We start from the raw sequence: 19,424 nt of genomic DNA, 5'->3' as shown, positions 1-19,424 counted from the left end.
GCAGGCTCCCCGCTGAGCAGGGAGCCTGATGTGGGACTCGATCCCAGAACCCCGGGATCATGACCTGAGCCGAAGGTAGTCGCTTAGCCAACCAAGCCCTCCTAAGAGGGCAAGAATTGGTTCTTGGGGATAAAATAATCTTACATTTGTTATATATAGCACATAGATGCATACACAACATAAACAAATAAGCAGTATATTTATGACATTAAAATTTCATGGGGGGGAAGGTGGAATTTGAAAAAAGTATCTAAAAAGGCTCCTTATTTAAGGAAGTGACAATGAATAAAAGGTTGAGAAACACTGGTCTAGCCTCAGACAGCTAGGCCTCTACTTCCTTGATTATAAGGGCAACATCTCAGGAAAATTCAAGAGATGGCTCTTGTGTTCTTTGCTGCCAATTTCCTAGGCAAAGCACACCTAAGTTATGCAAACTCCTTCTTTTTAAACCCACCTGCTTTCCTGCCTGAGAACTACTCACTCCTCTGCTCTACCCTCAAACCAAACCCCACCCTCTGCTCCAACACTGTCCCTCAAAACATATCTGATGTTTTAATTCAAATGCATTTGGGGAGGTACATCTCTATACCCCCATCTTTCCCTGCTTATGGCTGAGAAGTTCCAAACAACTAGCTGAGCAATTATTCCACTTTAGCTTTCAGTTTATCACGTCTCCTTTCTTGCCCTCATCTCTCATCATTCTATAACAGAAATTAAAAGATGAGAGCTACTTTTTAAAAAACCTTTTTACGGATCCATCTGAAAAAGAACAAAGGCTTTTCCAATATAAATAATCAGCCTGGATTTATTAGGTGGACAGAAAACTACTAATTCTATTTCCATCAGCCCATCCTTTCCATTCCCATTCACACTACTGGAATCTGGCCATCCCTGCTTGGAAACAGTCTTCTAATATGCTGCACCTCTCACCTACCCTCTATAGAGGTTACCTTCCTAAAATTACACAACCAGTGATGCTACTTCTTTAAGTCAAAACCTTCACCAATAAATCATGCACTCAGCAAATACTAAATGAGCATCTGTTGCGTGCCGGCTGCCGTGCTGGTCTCTGGAGAGTCCATGGAGAGCAGAGATGGCCACTGCCCTCACAGGCTTCTAGTCGGGAGATCAGAGCAAACTAACCTAACTATAGATTGTGCTGAGTGCTAACTACAAACCCAAAACAATAAAATGAAGAATGTTATTAAAAAAGAAAAATAAGGGGGGCAGACCTACTTTAAACTGGGTCAGGGAAGGCCTCTACAACAACTGAAATCTGAAGGAAAAGGACAGCTAGGTAAAAAGTTGCAGTCAGAGGGACAAGAGAACATCTGAGGCAGAGAAGAGCTGGCGAAAGGGAAAGGACCTAAGGCTGGAAAGATGCTGAGAAGTTAGAGGAACTAAAAGCCAGTAGGGCTGAAATGTACTAATGTGGCTCCGCATTCCCAGTATAAACTTCACATCCTCATCAAGAACCTTCACATTCCAGGGGCATCTGGGTGGCTCAGTCGGTTAGGAGACTGACTTGTATTCAGCTCAAGTCATGTTCTCAGGGTCCTGAGATGGAGCCCCACATCAAGCTCTATGCTCAGTACGGAGTCTGCTTGTCCCTCTCCCTCTGCTCCTCCCCCTGCTTGCATGATTGCGCTCTCTTTCTCACAAACAAACCAACCTTCACATTTTGGCCTCAACCTACTTTTCCCACTCTCCTGTTTATTACCTTTCTTTGATGTGCAATCCACACTCTGACCACCCCAGACTACTTCCAGTCCCACCTAAAACACAGCACACATTTTATACCTCCATGCCACTGTTCATGCTGTTTCCTCTGCCTAAAATGTTTTTTTGAAGTCTTTCAGATCACATCAGGCACAATTTATCTCTTCTATTCTTTGTGATTCTAGGGCATTTTGCTCATAGTGCTTTTTTTAAAGATTTATTTATTTGAGAAAGAGAGAGAGAGCAAGTGTGAGCAAGTGCAAGCTGGGGGAGGGGAAGAGGGAGAGAGAGAATCTCAAACAGACTCCACTGAGCACGGAGCCTACACGGGGCTGGATCCCATGACCCTGAGATCATGACCTGAGCCCAAACCAAGAGTCGGACGCCTAACCCACTGAGCCACCAGGCACCCCTCATAACACTTTTATACACTTGTTTATACACTTCTAAAACTGATTTATAATTAGTTGTATACACATTTGTCTTCTCTACAAGATTACAAGTATAAACCACATCAGTTATTTCTGTACCTCCTCCCCTGATCTTCTAAACAAAAAACACAGGGCTCAATAAATGCTTGTTGGTTTAATGTTCTAGTATCAGTTTTCATAATTAGGTTGCAGCTATATCATTTTAACTACATTATACTAGGTTATTAGTATTAAATCAAATCACGAAGTATTTGTTCTACAGCAATACAGTTTGTAATCATAACCAATTCTTTGTAGAAAACCCATAAAGACTGTAATTGAGAAATGAAAAAAAATTCCTTCAAGATCATTTAGAGTAAAACAAAAGATATTTCCCTTTATATTACTGAGGCATACCCTATCCTTAAGTTTTCTTGCCACAGTCAAAGTCATCAGAATATAAAGCAAAAACAGGTTCACTACAAGTATAATTATTTAATAAGGTCTTCTAAATGATCATTATTCCAACATCAGTCCATCCAGATACATTCATAGAAAGTGCTAACCTCTTTTTTCCCGAGTACCATTCGATGAAGAACCAATGTAAAACAAGAGGAAGCATAGCCATAAATCCAAGATACAGCCAATCATAAAGTTCTGGAGACTCTGTGCATGGCTGACAGTATTTCTGTGCATTTGTTCTCTGTCCTCTTGGACACACCTACAATATAAAAACAATATTTTATGTACAGATATTTTTTAGAACATTAATATCCCAAAGTCATTCTATAAAGACATCCCATTTCAGTTTAAACATGTACACATGTGCATCTTTTAGAAATAAAAAAAGTGCATATGTAAAATAAATCTACATTGTTATTTGGTGTATCTGTAAACACTTTTAATAGATTCCTTTTGCTAAGTTACAAATAGTTGACTAACATTAAATGATAAACTTAGTTAATAACGCTATATAAAAATAATTACAGAGAAAAGTTCTGAGTTTTAATGTTAACTTACTGCCCAAGTTACTGCACTACAGCATTAATAATTAGAAATTATAAAATTATAAAATGATTTAAAAAATACTTAACTGTGACTGTCAAGAAAAATGTATTATAGACAATACAACACAGATAAGAATTTTATTAATGCCTCATATTTTTATAAATTAATGAGTATACTGAAGAAAAAAGATATTCTACATGTGAAAATATTTCAAAAGCAAAAAGATTTTAGCAATGAAATAGCATACACATGTTAATTAAGACTTACCCCACATTCTCCATATATTTCAGTTGAGCCATTTTTAAATAATAGGGTCTTCCCACAGTAAAGTCCAAGGCATGCTGGTTGAATATCGACAGCTTTTTAAAAACAAATGCCAGTAAAGTAACATCTTTTGTGATTATAAAAAATAATGTAATAAGCAGTTGAAGCACTTGGCAGAAATATCTCAACACAGTTGTTAAAAATGATACGTATTAGACAAAAGTCTCGATGCACTTATTTTTAAACTTAAATTTCCCCTTTTACACTGTGCCACTGCAGAAAGTTATACCGAAATCTTGTTGTTAATGCTATTCCTTATGGTTAAGACCCATCAACCAGCAAAGTGGGATCTATCCCCAGAATTCAAAGCTTAACCTGGTATGTCTCCAATGGCTCCAGCAGCTAGTCCCCCTTGATTAGATGGTCTAGACTTTTGCATTTCCATTTTTTTTTTTTAAGATTTTATTTATTTATTTGAGACAGAGAGAATGAGAGACAGAGAACATGAGAGGCAGGAGGGTCAGAGGGAGAAGCAGACTCCCTGCCGAGCAGGGAGCCCGATGTGGGACTCGATCCCAGGTCTCCAGGATCATGACCTGAGCAGAAGGCAGTCGCTTAACCAACTGAGCCACCCAGGCGCCCGCATTTCCATTTTTTAATTAGAAAACTAATAGAGGATCACCACCCCTATTTTGCCCAGTCAGAACATTAAGTGTGCACATATACAACACAGAGACACACACACAAAATATCACCTTCGTTCATAATAGAACACATTTTAATACCAGAAGAGCAATAATTTCAAAATAAAGGACAGGCCTTTAAAGTAAATAAATTCACCTTTAGAAAAAGATTACTACATTGTCCTAACTTTGTCATTTTTGTTGAGGACAGGGGAAAATTTCATCAAGGCTGTCACTGGGCCTCTGACCTATATTTGGGAACTACCTTAGAATCAACCCCCTGCTCTCAAAGCTTGGGCAAAATAAAAAGCAGCTTTCTTCACAAAAAAACCTCAGTGCCTGCAGATTGTCTCTGACCTCATCAAGAAGTTATTAAAGGAGGTTGTTTTTTTCATCAGAGACATCTGATTTTCCGTCGTTCATCGATTCACTTATTCAATAAACGTGCATTAAGTATCAGATTCCCTGGCTAGGAACTTCTAAAGATCCACAGAGCAACATAACAAGAGTCCCTGCCCTCAAAGAACCTAAATCCAAAACAACTGTGGTCAAATGTGAATTAACTTGGAAAATTATGCATTTTATGACTATTGTAGGGGTCAAGGGACAGGCTCCCAAAATGTACCATTTTGGCATATTATTTGAAATAAAAGTTACTTAAGAAACAACAGGGGCAAGGACACTGAGACCTCCTCCGTCCCCCTGAAAGCAGTAAAAAGATATCCTTATTACCAGCGATAATGACTTTAAAGTCAAAAAAGCTGCAAAAATAAACCTTGTTACTTTTTTGCTAATCTTAGCCCAAACCTTAGCCCAAACACCTGTTGTCCTTTTCCCATAAATTCCTCACAAATTTATTGCCTCTGTCGATAATGTATAAAGAACTGCCCGCATTGGTCATTTCTTTAAGTCTTAGTTTCATAATTGGGCCTCCATGCACACATAATAAAACTTGGTTGTTGTTTTTTTCTGTTAATCTGTCTCATGTGAACTTAATTTTTAGTCCAGCTGGAAGACCCTAAAAGTAGAGAATTTTTCCTTCCTTTCACTATTCTTGAACAATTTCCCTAATTCTTCATGAATTCACAAGAGACTGCTTGGTCCACAATGTCCTTTCTCCTTTCAAATTCAAGTAGACTTTTGATTTCTTTCTCCTTGTGCTGCTGAGAAACAATATAAAGAGCACTGACTAAAATGTTTCAAGTTAATATTTTCACTTTTACCAAATTTCTGAATTTTTAAAATCCATGGGTTTCTTTACCTTATTTGGCATATACTTTTTAATCAATTGTAACCAGTATGTCCTAAACTACTAACAGACAAAAACGAACGGTTTCAGAGTTTTTGAGAAGACAGAAGTGAACGAATTGGAGGCTTCTTCTACATGGTTTTTGCATCTAGTAGGTGTTTAATAAATACATCTGAATGTAAATAACCTAAAGTTCTCAACACCCAAGGCCTGAAAATCACCAAAGTGAAAGCAACAGCTCATCACCGACCAAACAAAACCAAGGCTCCCCGCGTCCGTTCAATTTCCCCTCCCATTTCCCTTTACTGGAGGGTGGCTAAAATTTTAAGACTTTTTTTTGCAACGGTCTTGCCCCTTGTGAAGGGCCCTCTAAACAACGTCTGATGCAGAAGCGAGCGACTTCAGCAATTAGTTTCCGCCCCCTTTCCTGTTTGTTGGCACTTACTGACTCCCGCTGTTTCAATTTTGAAGTCTACCCTCACGAATGCTAAACAAAGGGACTGAAGTGACCTCTTGAACACAACCAAGGCCTGGCCTTTTGCCCTGGCACACACAGCCCGCCTCCCCTCTACGGCGTGTCTCCTCCGCAGCCCGAGGGGGCCGAGCCCAGCCCGACCCCGGGAGGAGATGAGGGCCCGCCCGAGACGGTGCGAGCCAGGGGCAAGGATGCGCCGCTAACCGGAGGCCGCCCCCCGAGCACAGCCCAAAGCTGCCAGCGTGGGGAAGAAGCAGGGACTAAGACAAACGGCTTCCGCGACCTCGGCGACCACTCACCCATTGGCCGCTTGCAGGTTTCCCCGAAGAAGCTCCGGGATCAGCCGCCGGCAGCGCCCGGACATCCGGGCCACAGCCGCCTCGGCGGCTCCGCCTCCTGGTAACCCGGGCGACCACGTGAAGCCCCGCCCCCTCGCCCTTCCTGGTCTCTTCTCGGAGGCCCCGCCCCGGAGGCGGCCTCAAGTGCTGAAGCTCTCCCGCGGAGTAGGCGGGTGGGCTGGAGGCTCGAAGAGCGCACGGCGGGGAGGTGGTCGCGTTCCCGGACGCAGGCGATGGAGAGGGCGCTGGCGCTGCCGCGGCTGCCCCCGCACGACCCGGGGACGCCGGCGCTGTCGGTGGTGGACATGCACACGGGCGGCGAGCCCCTGCGCATCGTGCTGGCTGGGTGTCCGGAAGTGGTCGGCCCCACGCTGCTGGCCAAGCGGCGCTACATGCGCCAGCACCTTGACCACCTGCGACGAAGGCTCATGTTCGAGCCTCGGGGGCACCGGGACATGTACGGGGCTGTGTTGGTGCCTAGCGAGTTGCCGGACGCGCACCTGGGCGTCCTGTTCCTGCACAACGAGGGCTACAGCTCCATGTGCGGCCATGCAGTGCTGGCGCTGGGCCGCTTCGCCCTCGACTTCGGGCTGGTACCCGCACCCCCGGCCGGCGCCCGCGAGGCCCGCGTCAACATCCACTGCCCGTGCGGGCTGGTGGCCGCCTTCGTGGAATGCGAGGGCGGCCGCAGTCGCGGCCCGGTGCGCTTCCACAGCGTGCCAGCTTTCGCGCTGGCCACAGGTAAACGGGGAGACCCTCCCAGCTCCGGGAAGCAACTAACTACACTAACCGTCTCTCTGGCCTGGAACTCACGCAGTGCAGTTAACCCACCCACGAGCCTTTGCGATTAATAAAAACATAAAATCAATGCAAATGTGTGTTAGCATCTTAGCCTTGCAGATTTGTGCCGTGCATGCAATTCGATTATCCCACAGATTTCGTCTTGGTCTTGAGAGAGCCTCGAGGAGTACAGAATTCCGTGTCTCCCTTACTCAGCGCCTCGTTCCCCACTGTCAGGCATTCCTAGAGATTTCACAGTTGGGTGAGTCTGAGGAAGGAAAGAGCAAAGAACAGCCAATGTACCAGGGTTCATTGGCTGATTCAGAATACACTTACTAGACATTACCCCCCTGACAAGTTACTAAGCCCTGTCTTGTTTTCCTCACCTGTAAAAAGTGCCTTCCCCACTTCTTTGGGAAATAATTAAATAAGAATGAATGAACTAAGCAATTTATAAACTGGGAAGATACAGATGTTGCTGCTCTTATTCTTTAAGAAACAGGAACAGACATTGTGTGAGTCCAAATACTGACAACCCCTTTAAGCTATGCAACCTTAATCAAATTACTAACCTCTCTGTGCCGATATTTTTTCATTTGTTATCTCACTGAGTTTTTGGTGAGGATTAAATGATAGTATGCAAAACACTCAGAAATTTTAAAAATATATTTTTAGAGACAGAAAGACTGTAGGTATAACACCCAGTGCTCATCACAAGTGCCTCAATACCCATCACCCATTTAGTCTATCCCCCTCACCTCCCCTCCAGCAACCCTCAGTTTGTCCTCTATCATTAAGTCTCTTATGGTTTGCCTCCCTTTTTTTTTTCTTTCCCCTATGTTCATGTTTTGTTTTTTAAATTCCACATGAGTGAAATCATACGGTGTTTTTCTCTGATTTTGCTTAGCATAATATACTCTAGGTCCATCCACATTGTTGCAAATGGCAAGATTTCATTCTTTTTGATGGCTGAGTAATATTCCATTATATACGTACATATAAATACACATACAACATCTTCTTTATACATTCATCAGTTGATGGACATTTGGGTTCTTTCCATAATTTGGCTATTGATAATGCTGCTATAAACATCGGGGGCATTCTATTAGATCTTGATCTTTCTTGAGGATTTGGATTCTAGCTTAGCCTAATTATGAATGAGGCAGTAATAGCCCAGGCATTTGTCAGTCTTAGAGCAACCTCAGGCAGCTGAAACACCTAGGTTGATGAAGAATTCCCCTGGGGGAACTGATGGCACTTTGCCCTCTAGGAGAGAACAGTGTCACATCCGGATTGGGAGGGCACTTGAGATAGACAGGAGTTTGGTTAGGTTGCATCTCGAAAATCTCAGCAGTTTAAATAGTTTAGCTATCCAGTTTCTCCTTAGGCAACCCCAGCAGCAGATTGGAAGTGCTCTAGATTTGCGGGAAATGACAGCTAGCAGCAGGATCACCAACGACATCATAGTTCAGGGCTGGTTGGGTCAGGGCAGCCAATCTGTAAGCACCATAGTTCCCGAGAGCAGCGCTGTGTGACTATACAATAATTGGTGGGCAGTAATGGTCACTTTGAGTCATTAAAAAAGATCCTGCGGCACCTGGGTGGCTCAGTCTTTGGGCGTCTGCCTTCGGCTCAGGTCATGATCCCGGGGTCCTGGGATCGAGCCCCGCATCGGGCTCCCTGCTACGAGGGAAGCCTGCTTCTCCCTCTCCCACTCCCCCAGCTTGTGTTCCTGCTCTTGCGCTCTGTCTCTCTGTCACATAAATAAATAAAATCTTAAAAAAAGAAAAGAAAGGAGTCCCTCCATTAAAAAAAAAAAAAGATCCTAAATTCTGTACTTTGAAAAATGCTAAAACAGTGGACTGACAAGTGTTCAAGATCACTGCTCTGTCCCATCTCCATCTTGATGACCTTGCAATAGGGATTCCACACCTCAAGATCATCATCTGCAAAATGAAGATGACAACAGTACCCACCTCAGAAGATTGCTGAGTTCATTTCCATTCCACTCTGCTAAAATGAAAACTTTGTTTTGTTACTGTATTCAAGTGCTAGAACAGTAGGTAGTCAATATTTGTTGAATGAGTAACTAAGTGAATGAAACTGGGAGAAGACTATGGTGATTAGCAAATGTAAATATCCTCTTAAAAACCCTATTCCCTTTGGAAATTAAATTTTTGGCCTTACTATTAACATTAATGTATGGCTGATTTGTGCCATGCACTCCCCACACATTATCACATGGAATTCACACAGCAGTCCTTTTGGGCGGGGACAGCAGTTCCATGTTACACATGAGGACACCAAAGCCACACTTAGCTTTCCAGCTTCCAGCAGCCCCGCATTTCCATCTATGTCCTCATTCTCCTTTCATTAAGTCTGATTTTTATGTTGCACCAGCATCAAGATAAAGATGTTTCATTCATAGTTCCTCTTAAGCCCCACGGGCATATTTTACTTTCTTGATTATAAACTTGCTCTGTTTTGACACACCATGTGTTAGAAGGGCTCTGGGGGCCAGCCTGGAATGGATAGCATACTGATTGGTATCTTTGTATGAGTCAGGGTGCAAACTCAGGCATATAAGCAATATTTTATTTTTCAGAATTTCTGCATTTGAGGCCCCATTCTGCCTTGTTGACTTACCTAGCCTCATCTGTCTACATGCTGTCCCCTTTCCTGATACATGTGTAGCAAAGGTTTCTTTGAAGAGCCAAGGCTTTGGAGAGGAGGGCCTTTTAGTCATCAGCCTGCATGGTCAACCAGTGAAGCATCATCTGTCCCTGACCATGTGGCCCCTGTCCCTGCCTCTCCTCCTCTTTGCTATCTCTCTCACACCCTATAGCCTCCCTGTAGTACTGTGGGGAAGTCAACACAGGTCCTCTGCACTCCAGACCTGCCAACTCTTTTCTCGGTCCAGAGGAAATTTCTCTATTGACCAAGAGAAATATGGTGACCCTTCAGGCCAACAAACCTCTCTCCCCCCAGATCTTAGGTTTCCATAAAACCTACTTTCTCCCCTGCCATACATCTCCCCCAGAGGCAGTGATCACCAAGCCAGCTTGAACTGGGGAGGAGGAAAAGGAAGATGCAAGAACGGGTAAAACAGTTTGAATATCCTAAAATATCATCTAACCCCATTCCTTTTGGAAATATGAATTTAGGATTTCAAACAACTGACCTTCAGGTGAAACTTTGGGTAAGTTGAGGACTTAGAATACTTAAAACCCTGATACAAAATGATACTGTAGACATCAGTGATTCCATAATGGCTTTATTCTGAGTATTTGCCTGCAGGATGCTTTCATGAAATGAAAATACATAGGTGAATTAGTATATATAACTTACATAGAAAAATCTTTTCATTTTGTTTTGACATTACAGCTGAAGAAAGCCAATTTGTGAATAGGATCCAAAATCATATATTAAACGATTCCTAGTAGGGACGCCTGGGTGGCTCAGTAGGTTAAGTATCTGGCTTCAGCTCAGGTCATGATCCCAGGGTCCTGGGATCAAGCCCCTCATCAGGCTCCTGGGATCAAGCCCCGCATCAGGCTCCTTGCTCAGCAGGGAACCTGCTTCTCCCTCTGCCTGCCGCTCCCCCTACTTGTGTTCTCTCTTGCTTTCTCTCTCTGACAAATAAACAAATAAAATCTTTGAACAATTCCTAGTAGTAGTATGAGAGGGGACTTTCATTTTCTGCCCTTGTTTTCACACATTGATGTCCCAGGATTTCCCCTCTCTCTGCCTCTATGAGGTTTTCTAGCAAAGATCCTCAAAGTGGTTAACAAAATAAGTTTACACGATTTAAGAAAAACATGGCATTAGATGTTCTAAAACTTATGTATCATTAAGTTAAAAATAGATGCACTCAGCTAAATGTCTATTATTATTTGATGCTTACTCATTTCAAAAATGCTTCATTCCTTTCTGTGATAGGAAAATGTACCCCTCCACCAAAATATACATATTAAAAATGCTCTGAATTGTACTGCCAAAATACTATTAAAAAACTTCTTTTCTTTTTTTTTTTTTAAGATTTTATTTATTTATTTGACAGAGACACAGCGAGAGAGGGAACACAAGCAGGGGGAGTGGGAGAGGGAGAAGCAGGCTACCCGCTGAGCAGGGAGCCCGATGCGGGGCTCGATACCAGGACCCTGGGATCATGACCTGAGCGGAAGGCAGACGCTTAACGACTGAGCCACCCAGGCGCCCCAACAAACTTATTTTCAAACACATCTTTTTTAGATCTCTTAGTGGATGTTCCTGGTCATGGAAAGATGGTGGTAGACATTGCATATGGTGGAGCATTTTATGCATTTGTTAGTGCTGAAAAGTTAGGACTTGACGTTTGTTCTGCAAAGACAAGGGACCTTGTGGATGCAGCGAGTGCAGTGACGGAAGCAGTCAAAGCTCAGGTCAGTACAAACACCGCTTTCATCACACGTGCCCTCCTCTGCGGCATGGAGGGAATATAAATTACACGTCTACGCAGTTAAATATCTACATATTTAAATTATTAGTAGGACTAAAAATAAGGTACTGGTTACAATCTTGGGCTCTATAGCAAGACTATCTAGGAGTCCCAGTTTTGCCACTTGTAAGTTTTGCAACCTTGAATGAGTTACATAACCTTCCTGTTGTGCAATGGGAATTACAAAATACCTGTTTCATAGGGTGTTATAAGAATGAAGTCAGTCAATACATTCAAAGGATTTAGAATAATGCCAACCTATAATAAATGTTCAATAAGTAATTTATTAACTTTAATTATATACATACTAGTATAATTTGTGGTTATTTACACATATAGAAAATGTATCAAACAGTATTTCACTAATTTGAAATGCATATACTTTGCTATATGTGGTCATTCTGCAAAACTTGCAAATAATGAATGTCAATTATAGCTCACAAAATAGATTTCATTAAATCTGTTCAGACTTTCTCTTATTTCACAGAGAACACTAATTCCTAATTAGTAAATTTTTCTTATACTGCTAAGAAGTTACCTAAGTAACTACTCAAGTAAGTCTAATTTTGGCTTGGGAAAACTATTCTGATAAAATCAGTTTGGATAATAAATATATCTAGAATATTCTTTCATTTCTAGCACAAGTCTGCCATTTTACATTGGGACCTGTAAATAAAACTCATATACAGTATTTGAATGTTTTAGCATATGAGAATTTAATCACTATTCTAAGTAAAAAATAACTTGTGAAAGATAGTGCCTAATATACTTGTACTAATAACTACTATGGGCCTATTTAACATACCTGAGACTTTAACATAATTTGTGACTTAAACAAGAGGAAAATATATACTTTATTCCTGTTCTAAATTGTCATTTATCTAGGACTGTCAATACCAATAGCTAGAATTAGTTTATCATAGCAACTTCTGAGGTTCTGAATTTATATCAATTTTCTATTCATTAAGCAGCTTACAGTTTGAGCTAAAATTTGGCATGAAATAACTTTATTTTTAATGAGATCAAGAGAAAAAGGCATAGTTTTCTTAATAAAAGGAGTAATTTTGAACTTCTCATTAAAGTGTGAACTTCTGACCAAGGGGAGAAGGGGTGGACCTCGAGGGGGGAGGGATTCTGAGAGAAATAGGAGAAAACCACGTATGAGATGACGATATATAGCATCATCTATTAGTGCTGAATCAGGCAGCAGAACTACTTTGTTAACCGCTGACCATTCACACTGCTGATGCAGATTCAGGGAAAGGCCATTTTGGTGGGGGCTGAAGTTAGTACACATTCATCCTCATTCATTTATTCTTTTTTTTTTTAAAGTTTTTATTTAAATTCCAGTTAGTTAACATACAGTGTAATACTAGTTTCAGGTGTCTTCCTTCTTTTAACAAACATTTACCTAGAACTTAGTGAGTCGCACACGATGCTATGTTAGATGCTAGGGACTCCAGGAAAGAACAAACCCGCCTTCCGGGAGCTCAGTCTGGTGAGGGGAAGAATACCATGAGGAGTGCGAGGTAATGATGCTGTGGTGGGGGTGTGGCATGGGGCTTTCAGAGGATGGAGAACAAAGATCCAGCAGGAAGACCGCTTAAACTTGGCTTTCGATGGACCCTGGATTTTTAGAACCAAATCTATTCACTTGCTTCAGATGACAGGTAAGTAGCAGTGGAATGTACTGATTGTAAGGATGCACATGGAAGTAAGATTATAGTTTGAGAGCTAACAGATGTCACAGAAAATGAGGAAAAGTTAAACTAGGCCTCCCGAGAAGAGCAGGAAGCACTGCACACTTGGGCCTGACCTCGATTTACCACAGAGGTGACTTAGCGACCATGCCAGGGCATGCTTCTCTGAGCGTATGTGCTGCTTTCTGTAGCGCCAGCTGACTTCCTCCTTTACAGATCTTTTTTTTTTTTTTCATCCAACTGTTCTCTTACCCAATAGCTTCTGCATTCTTGTACCTTTGGCTTGCTCAAAATTCTCTTTTGAGAGCTCAGCGAAGAAACTTACCTAACACCCAAATCAGGCCTCTTCAGTTTCCAAAGTCACACACTTGCAAAGAAGCAACCAAGGGTGTCACTCACCCTCACAGCCTTCCCACAGCCTCTTCCAAGGCCTCGTCTCTGCCCACGGTATTAACTTCGGCTCTAGGTGTTAATTGTCTGGTTCTTCTACCTTATCCCCTTCAAGCTCCTCAGAGGGAGCACAGGACTGCCTTAGCCTGTCCTGTTGGAAGAGCCGTGGCCAGTCTGGGGTCAGTGCTTCAAAGAGTGTGAGCGTTTGGAGTGTGTGTGTGTGTGTGTGTGTGTGTAAAATAGTGCTTGGAGTGTGTGTGTGTATATAACAGGACTGTTCCTTCAGCAGAGGCTACACGCGGCACAAATTCCTTAGAAAGGACTCAGAGTATGATAAGAATCCCAACTTCCAATGAAACTATGTTTATTCATCTAGACAAAGACATCATTTACTGCCTTGACCCAAAAGGTGTTTTAAAAATGACAGAGTGAAAAGTTATGCCTCCGAGTACCCCATCTATATTATTTATAAAGATAAATTTGAATCAAAATATTTATTTTACGTGTAATCTTACATGACAATTTATATTACACGATAATTTTCTTTGTCATTTGCAGTTTAAAATTAATCATCCTGAGAGTGAAGACCTTTCCTTTCTGTACGGAACTATATTAACAGATGGAAAAGACACTTACAGCGAGGAGCCAACCGCCAACATCTGCGTGTTTGCAGATGAACAGGTATTAAAACTGTAACGTTTGGCACAAAAGCCAGACACTATGGAATTGGAACACGGTGAACACTCTTATCTTCATTTACTCTGGAACAGGTGGACAGAAGTCCTACTGGCTCAGGAGTGACGGCCCGAATTGCCTTACAGTACCACAAAGGGCTTCTAGAACTGAACCAGACCAGGGCCTTTAAAAGCAGTGCAACTGGCTCAGTATTCATGGGGAAGGCTGTGAGGGTGAGTGACGCCATTAGCTTCCTCTTTGTAAGTCTGTTACTTTGGAAACTGAAGAGGCCTGAGCTGGATGTTGGGTAAGTTTCTTCACTCAGCTCTCGAAAGAGAATTTTAAAGCAGGCCTGTAAAAACTTCTGTTCAGCCAGGATATCAGTTCTCAAAGTGTGGTTTGGAACCCCTGGGGGTCCCCAAGGTCCTTTCCAAGGGTCCACAAGGTTAAAACTTAGTATGCATTAACATTAAGATATTATTTGCTTTTCAATTTATTGTCTCACGAGTGTACCATGGACTCTCTAGAGGCTTCACGATAGGTGATAAGCCAACCGACTGAATGCAGCAGATCCGAGAATCTAGCTGTCTTCTGTAAAACCAAACATTAAGGAGGTCTGCAAAAATGTAAAACACATGCCATTTTCCTCATTAAAATTGTTTTGTTTTGGCAAATTCAGTTATTTTCCCAAAATACGTTGTTTGTGTTAACATATAATGGGTTTATTATTTTTTACTTTGTTTTTTTAAAAAAAGATTTTATTTATTTATTTGACAGAGAGAGACACAACGAGAGAGGGAACACAAGTAGGGGGAGTGGGAGAGGGAGAAGCAGGCTTCCCGCTGAGCAGGGAGCCCGATGCGGGGCTTGATCCCAGGACCCTGGGATCATGACCTGAGCCGAAGGCAGATGCTTAATGACTAAGCCACCCAGGCGCCCCTGGTTTATTATTTTTTAATGAATTAATGAACAAATACCTTTAATTCCCAATATAGTAAATATTAATAGATATAACCTACATAAACAAAAACTTTTAGATGCTCAAATCTTTTTATTTTATTTTTTTTATTTATTTGTTAGGGAGAGGGAGAGAGAGCACAAGCTAGGGGGAGAGGCAGAGGGAGAAGCAGGTTCCCCACAGAGCAGGGAGCCCGATGTGGGACTCGATCCCAGGACCCTGGGATCATGACCTGAGCTGAAAGCAGATGCTTAATCAACTGAGCCACCCAGGAGCCCCTAGATGCTCAAATCTTAGGGCATAAAGGAGTCCTGAAACCAAAAAGTTCGAGAACCACTAACTTAGGGTTTGGATTTTTTTTGTTTTTATTCTATAGGAGAGTTTCATTTTTTATACTAGGATGTGAAAGTCCTGAAAAGTTGTAAAAAATAAAACTTTTGTAATAGAGTTAAGTTTTAAATGTGCTAACAGAAATAAATAGTAAATTCTATTTACTAATAAATAGTAGTAAATGAAATCTACACTAAGTAAATTTAGTGAATGAATTTAGTAGGTACATTTACTAAATGAATCTATTCATAAAGAGTCCTTTAACAAAACAAAAGAAATCTATCCTAATATAGACTTTTATATCCTAATATAGCTGTTTTGAAGTTTGGTTTTTCTGAATATTGAATTTTCTTTTAAGTTAGGGATTCTTATTTAATATAGTGATCTTATGAGATACCAAACTGTTTATGTCATATGCAAAAATTTGGAACACATTGTCTTCAAGTTGAGATTGAAGACAAAATAATCTACAACATTTATTGGGTGCTTCACTGTAAAGTTCCAAGCCAAGTACTTTATACATACCTTCTCGGGGCACCTGGATGGCTCAGTCAGTTAAGTGTCCAACTCTTGATGTCAGCTCAGGTCATGATCTCAGGGTTGTGAGATTGAGCCCCACATTGGGCTCTGAGTTGGGCGTGGAGCCTGCTTAAGATTCCCTTTCTCCCTCTCCCTCTGTGTGTGTGTCTCTCTTTCTAAAATAAATAAATAAATACAGTAAAATAAAATAAATATATACATACCATTTTAATCCTCATAAGAATCTTGGCAGGTCAACCCTGTTATTATCCTTTTTAAACAGATGATAAAATGGAGAATTAGGAGGTTAGGTAATTTGCCAGAGATCCAACAGTTAGTGAATATTGGAGCCAGACTCTGAATGTGGACCTCTCTGTGTAGACCCTACACTGTTAAGCACTACTATATTGTTATTAGACAAAGCAAGTTTTCAATGAGGCTTTTATTACAGCAGCTTTATAAAAAGATAATGAAATTACTGTATCCTAATCTAATAACTGATATTTTATCATAAGATTTAGTTATTCTCATGTTTAAAAATTAAGAAATAAGGGGCAGTTGGGTGGCTCGGTTGGTTGAGTGTCCAACTCTTGATTTTGGCTCAGGTCAGAATCTTGGGGTTCTGAGATCAAGCACTGCCCACCTAGGCTCCATGCTCAGCCCGGAGTCTGCTTCTCTCCCTCTCCGTCTGCCCCTCCCCCTGTTCATGCTGCACACGCATTCTCTCTCTCTCTCTCTCTCTCTAACAAATAAATACATCTTTAAAAAATTAAGAAATAGGGGCACCTGGGTGGCTCAGTCGTTAAGCGTCTGCTTTTGGCTCAGGTCATGATCCCAGAGTTCTGGGATCGAGCCCAGCATCGGGCTCCCTGCTCCGTGGGGAAGCCTGCTTCTCCCTCTCCTACTCCCCCTGCTTGTGTTCCCTCTCTCACTGTGTCTCTCTCTGTCAAATAAATAAATAAAATATTTTAAAAATTTAAGAAATAAAAAGGATACTCTGTAGTTAAGATTTGGAGTTATTTCTTTTACAGTTAATAATTAGACATCTTTACTCTCACCACACACCTCTCCTCTCTGTCCGGACTCCTCCAAGCTCTCGGATGGTACCGTCTTGGTCTCTTTCCCTTCCGCTTACGGATCTCCAGCATTTCATCCTCAGTTTCCTTCTCACCTCCTCTACATTTTGATGCCATGGGGCAATATCACCCACTTTTGAGACTTCAACTCCCAGCCACCCACTGATGATGACTCCTGAGCCTTCATCCCTCCCATGCCTACTTGTGTGTGCCTCTCTCCTGAGTCTAACACTCGTACTCCCAATGTCTACCAAACTCATCTTGAAATGACCGTCTCAGAGATATGTCATCTCATTAAAAAGCTCCTCCTTCTTCCCTAAATGTGCTCCTCCCATCTAATTCCCTATTGGTTAATGGGAGCCCCTGCTTTGCTCCCCAACTAGGAACGATGCTCACACTGAACTCATTCCTACTCACCTCCCACATACATCAGTCCCCAGGCCTGCCAATTCTACCTGCAAAGTATCTCTGTTTTGTTCTTCTCCATCCTCCCTAAAAACTGCCCTAGTGACTCTAGAGTTCATCAATGAATGAAGGTTACCTCTAAAGAAGTTTCTAGGTTTCTAGTTGCTTTTCTCTCTGACTTGTCCTCATTTTACAGCTAAAGTTACCTAAAACACAAATCTGATCATGTCAGTCTCCTTAAAAACCTCCCATTACCTACAAGATTAAGCCTTGGGTTTTCTTTAAAAGGATAAGAATCAAGAATATGACTCTAGGCCAGACACAATATAAGTGCAGTATTTTGATATTATATTCCTTTCGTCTTTTCTCAGGAAGCAAAATGTGGGGATTTTAAAGCTGTTATAGTGGAAGTGTCTGGACAAGCCCATTACACAGGTACAGCAAGTTTTATAGTGGAAGATGACGACCCACTGAAGGATGGATTCCTTCTCATGTGACTTCAGTACTTTTCAGGGCTTTCTCTGAATTATGTGGAAAACGATATCTAAATTGTACAACTTCTTTTCCTTCTAAAGCAGTATGCTGTAACTAAATATAATCATTATACCTCATATTTACACATGTAATTGGTATAAATGTCACCATGTCTAACTTACAAAATGCTAAAAATTCAGAATATTTTTCTAGTTATTAACATATCATGTAAAATTAATATCTTAGTCCTGTTACTTTTAAAATGTTACTCTATGCTACTTACTGTAATATTTTGTTTTAGATGCTCTTTGAATAATAGCTTGAATTGTAGCCCTCACAACAATGACTCTTACAAGTTCATTATTTTAGTCTTCTAGTTTTTGAGTAAGATAATGTCCTCTCTCTGAGCAGGGTGTAAGGGAGATGGATTATTATAAGGTACTAAACACTTAGCCTACATAGCCTGGGAAGGACTGGGGTGGGTCAGCTTCTTGGAACAGATGTTACAGCTGTTACCAGGATGTTTGTACCAGCAAATCTCTCTAATGTGTAGAAAATTTCTTGTCATAGTAAGATAGTGATAGTTTCATTTTTTGAAGATGAGTGCTGCAATTGTGTGGGCCGAGGGCCATCTCCTCTTCACAAAGCCCCGCTGAGGCTACCTTCTAAATATTGCTCACAACTATCCCTTACCATCCTTGGTAAGTGTTTTGCCTCATTAATTAACTTCTTTCAAGCCAACCTCCTTTCCCTCACTGATCTCTTAGCTCTAGATAGCTGCAAAGTCCAGCTGCTACTCCAAGGTAACTGAAGTGCCAGAAGCTGGTGTGAGAAGACCAATGAATAATCAGACTTCTGTTATATCTTTAAGGCTTTTATAAAAGGGATTGTTGACTGCATTATAAACACAGTGGAAATCAATGAATTACTAGAGTAGGGTGAGTCTCCTACACTAGCAACTACATGCCAGGTACATTTAAAGCCCGAAAGAAATGTTAACTATTAATTCTTGCTACTTAATTGTCTGTGAACCTGTTAAAAATAGAATTTGGCCGGGGTGCCTGGGTGGCTCAGTTGGTTAAGTGTCTGAGTCTTGGTTTTGGCTCAGGTCATGATCTCCTGGTCGTGAGATCGAGCCCTGAGTCAGGCTCAGCGTGGAGTCTGCTTGAGATTCTTTCTCCCCCTTTGTTCTTCCCTGCCCCTGTGCTCTCTCTTGCGCTCTCTTCCCTAAAATAAATAAATGAAATCTTTGAAAATAAATAAACAAAATAAAATTTGATCATTTTTCATTCACTATAAAATGAGGTATTTAAAAGTTATTCAATATGTGATGCTCTCAGTAGTCAGTAGACTCCTGTGAATTTTTTTTTCTGAGCATACAGAAACTGAAGTAATTAATTTTAACTCATTTTGTCATCCAGTTATTAAGTCTGTGATTGAATTACCAGACCAAAATGAAAGATTTATAGCTTTATAACTTTATAGTTAATG

At 41.3% G+C, this 19,424-nt stretch overlaps 2 protein-coding genes across 7 annotated transcripts in view; one reads left to right on the top strand and one right to left on the bottom strand.

Annotated features, from left to right (window-relative positions):
- JKAMP (JNK1/MAPK8 associated membrane protein) overlaps positions 1 to 6,244 on the bottom strand; it is a 61,944-nt gene extending 55,700 nt beyond the window's left edge. For 4 of the 6 annotated variants that reach the window (XM_064571121.1, XM_064571120.1, XM_045900968.3 and 1 more), the window contains exons 1-3: positions 6,108 to 6,244; positions 3,405 to 3,496; positions 2,696 to 2,850 (exon numbers count right to left, since the gene is read on the bottom strand). In XM_064571121.1, coding sequence (XP_064427191.1) covers positions 2,696 to 2,850; positions 3,405 to 3,496; positions 6,108 to 6,111 — 251 coding nt within the window. In that variant the 5' untranslated portion in view covers positions 6,112 to 6,244. The remainder of the gene's footprint in view (positions 1 to 2,695; positions 2,851 to 3,404; positions 3,497 to 6,107) is intronic. The other 2 variants (XM_045900970.3, XM_054513736.2) reach the window with 2 other exon arrangements.
- L3HYPDH (trans-L-3-hydroxyproline dehydratase) lies at positions 5,442 to 18,263 on the top strand. Its single transcript, XM_045900967.3, has 5 exons — positions 5,442 to 6,887; positions 11,181 to 11,350; positions 14,055 to 14,177; positions 14,267 to 14,404; positions 17,831 to 18,263. Exons 1-5 carry the CDS (start codon positions 6,380 to 6,382, stop codon positions 17,954 to 17,956), a joined length of 1,065 nt encoding a protein of 354 aa, XP_045756923.1. The 5' UTR covers positions 5,442 to 6,379; the 3' UTR covers positions 17,957 to 18,263.
- The last annotated feature ends 1,161 nt before the right edge of the window (positions 18,264 to 19,424 follow it).

This window comes from Mirounga angustirostris, unplaced genomic scaffold, assembly GCF_029215605.1.
Source record: "Mirounga angustirostris isolate CCGP_5_RB_7025 unplaced genomic scaffold, mMirAng1.0.hap1 SCAF_9, whole genome shotgun sequence".
Classification (NCBI taxonomy): Eukaryota; Metazoa; Chordata; class Mammalia; order Carnivora; family Phocidae; genus Mirounga; species Mirounga angustirostris.
Note: the sequence above shows the minus strand (reverse complement) of the source record. Positions and strands in the feature narration are given on the sequence as shown.